Below are 10,000 nucleotides of genomic sequence, written 5' to 3'. Positions count from 1 at the left end.
TCTTTGTCTGTGTATCTCTTTGTCTGTGTATCTCTGTCTGTGTATCTCTGTCTGTGTATCTCTGTCTGTGTATCTCTGTCTGAATCTAACTGTATCTCTCTGTCTGTGTATCTCTCTGTCTGTGTATCTCTTTGTCTGTGTATCTCTCTGTCTGTGTACCTCTTTGTCTGTGTATCTGTCTGTGTATCTCTGTCTGAATGTAACTGTGTCTGAATCTAACTGTATCTCCGTCTGAATCTAACTATCTCTGTCTGTGTATCTCTCTGTCTGTGTATCTCTCTGTGTATCTGTCTGTCTGAATCTAACTATCTCTCTGTCTGTGTATCTCTCTGTCTTAATCTAACTGTATCTCTGTCTGTATCTCTCTGTCTGTGTACTGTATCTCTTTGTGTATCTCTCTGTCTGTGTATCTCTCTGTCTGTGTATCTCTCTGTGTATCTCTCTGTCTGTATCTCACTGTATCTCTCTGTCTGTGTATCTCTCTGTCTGTGTATCTTTGTTTGTGTTTACCTGTCTCTCTCGTTCTCTGTATCTCTCTGTCTTTGTATCTCTCTGTCTGTGTATACCCGTCTTTCTTTCTTTCTCTTTGTCTCTTTCTGTGTATACCTCTCTCTCTCTGTCTCTGTATCTCTCTGTGTTTACCTGTCTCTCTCTCTGTCTGTGTATACCTGTCTCTCTCTTTCTCTTTATCTCTTTCTGTGTTTACCTGTCTCTCTCTCTGTATCTCTGTCTGTGTATCTCTGTGTATACCTGTCTCTCTTTCTTTCTTTTTGTCTCTTTCTGTGTTTACCTGTCTCTCTCTCTGTATCTCTGTCTGTGTATCTCTGTCTGTGTATACCCGTCTCTCTTTCTTTCTCTTTGTCTCTTTCTGTGTATACCTCTCTCTCTGTCACTGTATCTCTGTCTGTGTTTACCTGTCTCTCTCTCTGTCTGTGTATACCTGTCTCTCTCTCTGTATCTCTGTCTGTGTATCTCTGTGTATACCCGTCTCTCTTTCTTTCTCTTTGTCTCTTTCTGTGTATACCTCTCTCTCTCTGTCTCTGTATCTCTCTGTGTTTACCTGTCTCTCTCTCTGTCTGTGTATACCTGTCTCTCTCTCTCTCTATCTGTGTTTACCTGTCCCTCTCTCTATATCTCTGTCTCTGTATCTCTATCTCTCTCTCTCTCTCTCTCTCTCTCTCTCTCTCTCTACAATCTCTCTGTTTCTCTCTCCGAATCTCTTTCTCTCTGTCTGTGATTACCTTCTCTCCGTATCTCTCTCACTACCTCTATTTGTCTTGCTACCTACTGTATATTTGTCTCTCTTTTTGCATTAATCTGTATCTCCTTCTGCTATATGTATCTGCCTTTCCTTCAGTCTATATTTGTCTCTCTCTGTCTCTCTCTCTCTCTCTCTTTGACTCTATCACCCTGCCTCACAGACTCTGTCTGTGTCTGTCTCTCTGCACCTCTCGTGTCTTTCTCAGTAAATGAGGTATAGTATATATTTGCATATATATATATTTATTTACAAAGCTCTGAAACTGAAGACTCCTTCCATGAATGTACAATAAATATCTCCTCACTGAGATGTGACTTATCAGACACCACCTGCTGACCAATCAGATTTGGGAACCGAGCGGCGATAGAATACTGTATCATTAAGCTTAATGAGGCGTTTAGTGGGACTTTTCCCCTGTGCTTCCTTTCTGTAAAGGTCACATGATGATTATTATCACATCGCTGCTCCATCTCGTTTTTCACGAGGGTGTGGCGTCATTTAAGGAACGACACACGACAGGCCGTGCTGTTATATGAAAATAAGGCACGCTGCTTACGATGCATTACAACACGCAAGCCGATTGCCGCAACCCCAAAGCGCATCATTTGTGTATAACAGCACAGACTGTAGTGTGTTATTTTGGTTATACCACAGTGATTAGAACATGATTAAGTGCCTCATTAATTATAATGGTTTAATGCTAAATTCAATGTCGTGCACCATACGAGACAAGTTAGTTCCCGTTCTCACTTGAGTTATAGCTGTGATAAACATTATTATTCTGTTTACTATTAGTTCAAGATTATGTGGAGCGTCCCTCATGTAAGTCTCCGTGTAAGAGCTGTTACTGTAGAAACAATAAAAATATTAGAAGGTAATGCACCAATCAAATGCGAGTATTCATCCAGGCTGTGGTATACAACGACATGACATATTCAGTATTGTAACAATATACAACGTGATAGACTTTTGATCACAATAACGTTTCATTAATTAATTACAAAATGTATTAATAAGGTACAAACTTATTGGAAGCAGCTGATTCGAGGTTTAAAAAAAATTTCCTAATCTCTGGCGACTTTTTAGCGTTTACTATTTTAGTTTAATATCTTTTTTTTTTTTTTTTGAATATTAAAAACATTTTTGTACACATTAGAATTAATATAGGTATATATTTGACACAAATATAAACACGGAAAAGCGAACAGCGCAAACGAAAAGAAAAACGTCCTCGCAAACCACGTTCACGTCTAACAAGCTATCACTGTAGAGCGAGACTTAACTGTCCTAGAGAGCACCGATCTCGACAAACACAAGACTTGTAGGGGATGATGCATAAAAAAAAAAAAAATGCAATAATTTCCCAGTATACGAAGAGACAAATATCTTTGGGATAAATTCTCATGATATGGTATTTTTATCATCTCCTTTTTTACTCATCCTGATGTCCCGCTCTTCGCATCAGCCCTTGATTTCAGCTCTTCAGTTGTAATTGACGTTTTATTTATAATCTCATCTTTTGTCCTATAAACCTTCTCTCTAGAGAACAGTATCCGTTTATCCTCAGCGCCGTCAGGAAAGGTTCCCAAGAGCTTTGTCTCAAGGCAGCGCGAGCGTACGGAACATTCATTATTCACGCGTTCGGTTGGGAATTTTCGGGAAAGATTTGCGTCCTCTGCACCGTGCCGCTCTGTGTCAGAGCAGTCCCAGATCTGTCCTGCGTTACCTCGTGTACAGCGAGGATCTGTTGTACACAGACGAGGTAATAACTCGCAGGCAACTTCAGAGGTTTGTCCCAATTAAAGCGCGTGTTTAACGTCAGCGAGGCTGCAGAAGGACGACTCTCGCTCGGCTCGATCTAAGTGTACAAAGATTTCTGTGTAAGTGTTAAATGTGATTCATTCTTAATTATTTTAAATCCTCAGCTTACTTTTTTTATTCAGGTATATTTCAGATATATTATCTGTATACATCTCAAAGTTGGGATGTCTTTTTTTTTTTTTTTCTTTCTGTTTTTTAAAAATCACCAGATAAGTTTCATATAATTATTAATATACATAAATGTTACAGGATTTTATTTCACTCATGAAGGAGTTCAGAGGAACAAAATCACACCACAGGAGGAGAAATAACGTAGTGTAGAATTCGTCTTTAAGAGTAGCGGCGTAGGGGGCACGGTGGCTTAGTGGTTAGCACGTTCGCCTCACACCTCCAGGGTTGGGGGTTCGATTCCCGCCTCCGCCTTGTGTGTGTGGAGTTTGCATGTTCTCCCCGTGCCTCGGGGGTTTCCTCCGGGTACTCCGGTTTCCTCCCCCGGTCCAAAGACATGCATGGTAGGTTGATTGGCATCTCTGGAAAAATTGTCCGTAGTGTGTGATTGCGTGAGTGAATGAGAGTGTGTGTGTGCCCTCTGATGGGTTGGCACTCCGTCCAGGGTGTACCCTGCCTTGATGCCCGATGATGCCTGAGATAGGCACAGGCTCCCCGTGACCCGAGGTAGTTCGGATAAGCGGTAGAAGATGAGTGAGTGAGTGAGTGAGTAGCGGCGTATAGATTTAAAATAAAAAAGTTAAAGAATGATATATACATTTTATATATTTTTATTTTTTTATATTTTATTTCTGACCTTCCAATCAGGAAAAAGTAAAGAAAAGGAGTTTATGGGTCCCTGCTCTTAAACACAAGACATAATATATATTCAAAGGAAACAACCGGCCATAGAGTCTTAAGGTAAGAGGCCAAGGATTTTGTCATAACAGGATTTCCTTTTCATTCCCACCAAAAAAAAAAGACTAATTTTAGACCTGAAACCTCATTAAAGGGCTATTCAACCATCTTTCCTTCTCACACAGAGCTTCTTTTTAAATGTTTTAATTAGATGCGGAAATTAAATCAAATCGGCGTGACCTCAAATAAGACTAAAATAAAAAAATTAAGACCGCTAACAATAAAGCCCTGAAATCGATGTATAGATATTAAGTTTATATAGTTTTTCACATCCTGGACAATTCATAGGCTACAAATGTTTAACTTCGAAGACTCTCGCTCTACAGTAGTAGCTCGTTAGACGTGAACACGGTTCGCGAGTACTTTACTTACTTACTTACTTTTAAGTTTGCTCTAAAGTCGGGAAGCATTTCGACATCCGAAAGGCATAACGGCTTACCGAAGGAAGCGTGAAAGTGTGACGAAAGCTAAAATTTCAGATCCATTAGTTCCTGTTAACAAACCCTTAAGCAGGTCCAAATCTTATTGTGACAAACACGTGCCTTGGTTTTTATCCACGTTTTTAAGGAAAGAAAATTTGGGATTTTGGAAGTCAAACCATGATACAGCACAACTGATAAACAGTTTAAAATTCGGTAGAACGTTTTAGTATTTTTTATTTTTTTTGTCTCCATCTTTCCCTTCCCTGAGAGTTACTCCAGCATGGATTATAAGGGAGCTTTCACACGTGCAGTTTAGTCAAAAGGATTTTTTTTTTCTTCCACATGATAAATCACTAACGTACGGCATCGAACCCGAGGCTACGTGGTTGCACAAAAACCGTGTCACCGTTCCCGTGAGCGCGACCACGACTCACGTTTGGATTCGCACTCGTTTAGGAAGGAAAGTAACCTGCGTGTTGTGTGTTTTACCCGGTGATGACATCGCTAGTTGTCGTGCTTTGCATAATATAATGGCGCCATAAATACGGTGAGTCAATATGATTGTGTTCTTTCTCCACTTCGTGATGGCGTAAGATAAACAGAATGCACAGATGTTCGATAGAACCGACTCGGACCTCAATAAACGAAGCCACCTACAACAGCGTGGTCCGTAGTGTCTTATTCTTTAATTATCTCGATGCACAAATGCTGAGCGAGTCGCTGTTTAAAAAAAAAATGCCGTATTGTGTTTTTTAATTCTCAAACTTTAGAAGAAAGCGATTTCACATCATGTCAGTTCTCTATAGAGGCATCTCTGGAGTTTGGTGGTTCAGGGGTTTCCTCCAGGTTCCCCAGTTTTCTTCCCCAGTCCGTAGACATACATTATGAGCTGATTTGTATCGCTAAATTGTTTGCAGCGTTCGAAAGGGTGTGTTTGTGCTCTGTGATGGTTTGGGACCCTGTCCAGGGTGTCCCACTCCTTGTCTCCCATGTCCCATGAGAGTCCAGGCTCTCCATGAGGGACGGACAGACTGACCGACCGACTGACAGGTTGACAGATGGATGGATAATTCCAGAACCATTTTTATCCAACCCTCCAGTCTGGATACAGCAAACTATTTTAAGATTGCATGTGTTGGATATCTGGGTAGATGTGTGAAACCCATGCACCAAACACACACACCTCAGTGCCTCTACGTTTGCCCTGACGCCACATGGGCTCTGGAGTTCACCCTGACGCAGGACAGAACATCGGTGTTATGCAGTAAACACACCATTACTGCTGTGTCAACTAAAAACAAGCTGCTAAAACAGCACATTTCCAGCAGGTCTGCAGAACCTGTTTTACCCTCAGAGCCTCATGTGCACCTTGAAGAAGTTTGAAGTTCTGTCTGAGATTTAGCTTTTTTTTTCTTCTTACTGTGTGTGTGTGTGTGTGTGTGTGTGTGTTGGTTGTGGTTGACTCAAACAAGACTTAAGTGATAATAGGAGACATTAGATTAGCTTCTTGTCTCTCTCTGTCTGTCTGTCTCTCTCTCTCTCTCTCTCTCTCTCTCTCATACACACACACACACACACACACACACACACACAGAATGTCTGAATTTCTACATTCTTATCTGACCCAGAGCTCCAGTTCTAGCATGTGCAGTTATTTTCTATTTACACTGCGCACCGAGTTTTAATACTAACTCCACCCTAAAGCACAGCAAATCTTTGAATCGTGAAATTCTCCTGATGCGTTTAGTGATTCCGGTGATCATTTGTGTAATTGCTGTCAGAAGTTACGTTCTGACGTGACCTCGAGACAATCTATTGCTAGCAAAGTTACACTTGAGTTTAATAATAAATAAATAAATAAACAAATAAACGTTCTCAACATAAGATGATGACGTAAATGCAGCCATACAGCACATAAAATATAAAATAGGAGCGGATTAAGTGGATCCGCGGGAGTCGAGGAAAGGCGGCGCGTCGTCCTGTGGTGCAGCATCGCTGGCATGAGCGACATCAGAAGCACCTCGTTAGAAATGTCAGCACCTGATGAGGAGAAGCAGCAGCTGACCTGTTTGTTGACGAGGAGATAGAGCCGGACAGAATAAAGGACCAAAGCGATAGTGCCGCACTGTCATTAAACCAGCCTCACCAGTTCATAACAAAACGTTTAAATCAAAACGGACTTTACAAATCAAGGGAAATGAGTTCACTGCCAGCAGTCAGGAGAAACCAGATTAATATTTCACTGACTGCTTTGTTCGGTTTCCGTGCAGCTGGGCTTTATTTTGTAGAGTTCACGGTCCGATTTTCCCGTCTCCAGCGCCTGAGGAACTTTACACAATCAAATATTTAACCAGGGCCGGTGAAGTGACTCGAGAGCACGCACGGTTCCTCATACCGGCTTTTAGAAATGCCGCCGGGTATCAGGGTCGCTCCATCTGCAGAGCGTGCGAGAGGCGGATCATTGTTACTCTGAGCTCTGTATGTATTGATGTGAACTCTTATTCAAACCAGAGAGAACCTACAGGAGCATCGAACTCCATAGGAACTTTACTCCTGACTCCAGGGCCCAAATCCATGAAAATTCTTTGTGTAAAGTTTCTCCTTGTGAACTTTACTTGTGTTTACTTGTTTGTTTGTTTGTTTTTCTCAGACTTGCTCTGAGACTTTGTTTGAAAAAAAAATCCTGAACAGTGATGCACACAGAACCAGATATTTTCAGTGCAAGACATCATTATATTTGTACTTTAATCATTTAAAGCACAATCTCAAACCTAATGTTTTTAATAATAAGGAAGGATGCATTTAATAGACACCGGAAATAAATAACCTAAATAATAAAGCACAGGGGGCACGGTGGCTTAGTGGTTAGCATGTTTGCCTCACACCTCCAGGGTTGGGGGTTCGATTCCCGCCTCCACCTTGTGTGTGTGGAGTTTGCATGTTCTCCCCGTGCCTCGGGGGTTTCCTCCGGGTACTCCGGTTTCCTCCCCCGGTCCAAAGACATGTATGGTAGGTTGATTGGCATCTCTGTAAAATTGTCCGTAGTGTGTGATTGCGTGAGTGAATGAGAGTGTGTGTGTGTGCCCTGTGATGGGTTGGCACTCCGTCCAGGGTGTATCCTGCCTTGATGCCCGATGATGCCTGAGATAGGCACAGGCTCCCCGTGACCCGAGGTAGTTCAGATAAGCGATAGAAGATGAATGAATGAAAGAATGAATAATAAAGCACGTTAGTATTAAGGGGAACTGATATCAAAAGTTTCAGTTACAGTTGATCTTATAAAATGCGGTTAAAAAGACCAAGGATGAGTTTGTTTGTTTTTTTTCCGACTGTGACTGCAGAGTTTCGGGACGTTCAGGATGGTAACCATTCCAGAATACTACACAGGGAAGAACGTGCTGATCACCGGCGCAACGGGCTTCATGGGCAAAGTGCTGCTAGAGAAGCTGCTGCGCTCGTGCCCCAGTATCAGAATGGTCTACGTGCTCGTGCGGCCCAAAGCGGGTCAGTCTCCGAGGGCCCGTGTCGCTGACATGATCAACTGCAGGGTGAGTCTGAATCCTGAGCGAGTCCCAACATCGCCGCCGTACTTAACGTGGCCTCGTCCTGTCTTCTGAATTGCGTTTTTAAGAGTATTTTAATATAGTATAATAATATAATGATTAATATATCGGGCTCTAATTTAACCCCCCCAAAAAAAGTTAAATAATTAAAAAAAAAAAGAAATAAATATAACGGCAATCATTTGTTTATTTATTTATTTTTTTTACACAATTTATTTTTTTAATAGAGATTTCTTATCGGAATTGGGAAAGGACACGATCCTGTGACCTTCTACACTCAAGCTCTAATATTTCCCTTCTTTAAAAAAAATTAAGAAAAGAAAAGAAAAAATCAATTACATGAAATTAAAATATATATATATATATATATATATATATATATATATATATATATATATATATATATATATATATATATTTTTTAAATGTATTTTATTTATTTATTTATTTTTTACATGAACTGTAAGTGTTTTTGTACCGCGTTACTTGTAAATGAGCATCTGTAAAAAGCAGCACCTAGCTGTTGTGAATTTGTTTTTCTTTTTTCTTCATTTTCTTCCAATTCTTTTTCCTTGAAATGGTCATTCAACAGAAAGATCTAGAACATCCGTATGAAATGTCTCGCCGTGCCAGTTCACGTGCAGGCGAAATTTTAAAAACCTATATTGTTGGAGTGCAATAGACCAAAGTTTTCACACTGAAGGTCACAACGGAGTGATCGTTTCAGGTTAGCGTGAGTTCAACTCAGTAGTTTATTCCTCTTCTGTGTCCCCGCTTCAGCTTTTTGACAGATTGAGAGAAGAGCAGTCTGATTTTGCCGAGAAGATCGTGGCGGTGAACAGTGACCTGACGCAGCCTGAGTTAAACCTCAGCAAAGAGGACCAGGACATGCTAAAAGAGCACATCAACATCGTCTTCCACTGCGCCGCGACCATCCGCTTCAACGAGCCGCTCAAGTAGGCGTCCTTTCGCTCTTCTTGTCTTCTCCACGTTTCGGGAATCTCATGATTTTTGGAATAGTGTTAATTATGAAGGAATGTTAATGATCACTATGTGTTCGTCCATCAGAGATGCCATGCAGCTGAACGTCTTGGCCACACAGAAGATGCTGAGTCTTGCCCACGGGATGAAGCACTTAGAGGTGTTTATTCACATCTCCACGGCATACGCTAACTGTGACCGAGAGCTCATCGAGGAGGTCGTCTACCCCCCGCCTGTCGACTACAGGAAGCTCATCGACACGCTGGAGTAAGTGTTTTAAACAACTACAGTATGTAGTTTCTGTAGCCTTAATTATGAGCGCTAATGAATTCTTACTTCTGCTTGGTCAGAATTGGTTGATTAATGTTGTGTAACAGCAGCTAGGCTTTTGTTCCAGCCGATGTCAGGTCAGGTGTTAACACCCCCTGCGTAATAATCGTTTAGAATGTTTGAGAGTGTGTTAATAGCATTTAAACAGTTGATGTTGTTTTTTTATTCATATTGAGGTTTACTTCATCTGATGTTTACTTCATCTGATGACCCTCTGAACCTCGCACCCTTTAAACGACATGCTTGTTATATTGAGAAGTAATTTTAGCTGGAGACAGATCTCACCCGATCTCACCCCGATCTCACCCCGATCTCACCCCGATCTCACCCCGATCTCACCCCGATCTCACCCCGATCTCACCCCGGTTCAGCAGTCAACGTTACAGAAGGTCTTTTGTGCCCACTGCAGATGCACCTTTTACATTTACATTTACATTTACATTTACAGCATTTGGCAGACGCCCTTATCCAGAGCGACGTACATAAGTGCTTAAATCTCTTACATTGAATACATTAATGCTGGATCACTAAGTTACATACTTAAGATACCATGAGTTTAAAACATTTGTTCAAAGTTACAATGAAAGTGTCAAAGGTGTGTTTTTTTTTTTTTTTTTTTTTTTTTTTTTTTTTTTTAAATGCAAAAGATAATGAAAGAAGTGCTAGTTGAAGTGTTTCCTGAATAAGTAGGTCTTCAACCGCCGCTTGAAAATAGC

General features: G+C 41.1%; 1 protein-coding gene across 2 annotated transcripts in view; it reads left to right on the top strand.

The window, feature by feature from the left end:
* The window catches only part of far1 (fatty acyl CoA reductase 1), a 26,910-nt gene that overhangs the window by 1,688 nt on the left and 15,222 nt on the right, over nt 1-10,000 (top strand). For both annotated transcript variants that reach the window (XM_060885570.1, XM_060885569.1), the window contains exons 2-4: nt 7,752-7,958; nt 8,754-8,929; nt 9,042-9,221. In XM_060885570.1, coding sequence (XP_060741553.1) covers nt 7,770-7,958; nt 8,754-8,929; nt 9,042-9,221 — 545 coding nt within the window. In that variant the 5' untranslated portion in view covers nt 7,752-7,769. The remainder of the gene's footprint in view (nt 1-7,751; nt 7,959-8,753; nt 8,930-9,041; nt 9,222-10,000) is intronic.

Source organism: Tachysurus vachellii, chromosome 13, assembly GCF_030014155.1.
Source record: "Tachysurus vachellii isolate PV-2020 chromosome 13, HZAU_Pvac_v1, whole genome shotgun sequence".
NCBI classification, from domain to species: Eukaryota; Metazoa; Chordata; class Actinopteri; order Siluriformes; family Bagridae; genus Tachysurus; species Tachysurus vachellii.
The sequence above is the reverse complement of the archived record's forward strand: the minus strand, read 5'-3'. Positions and strand labels throughout refer to the sequence as shown.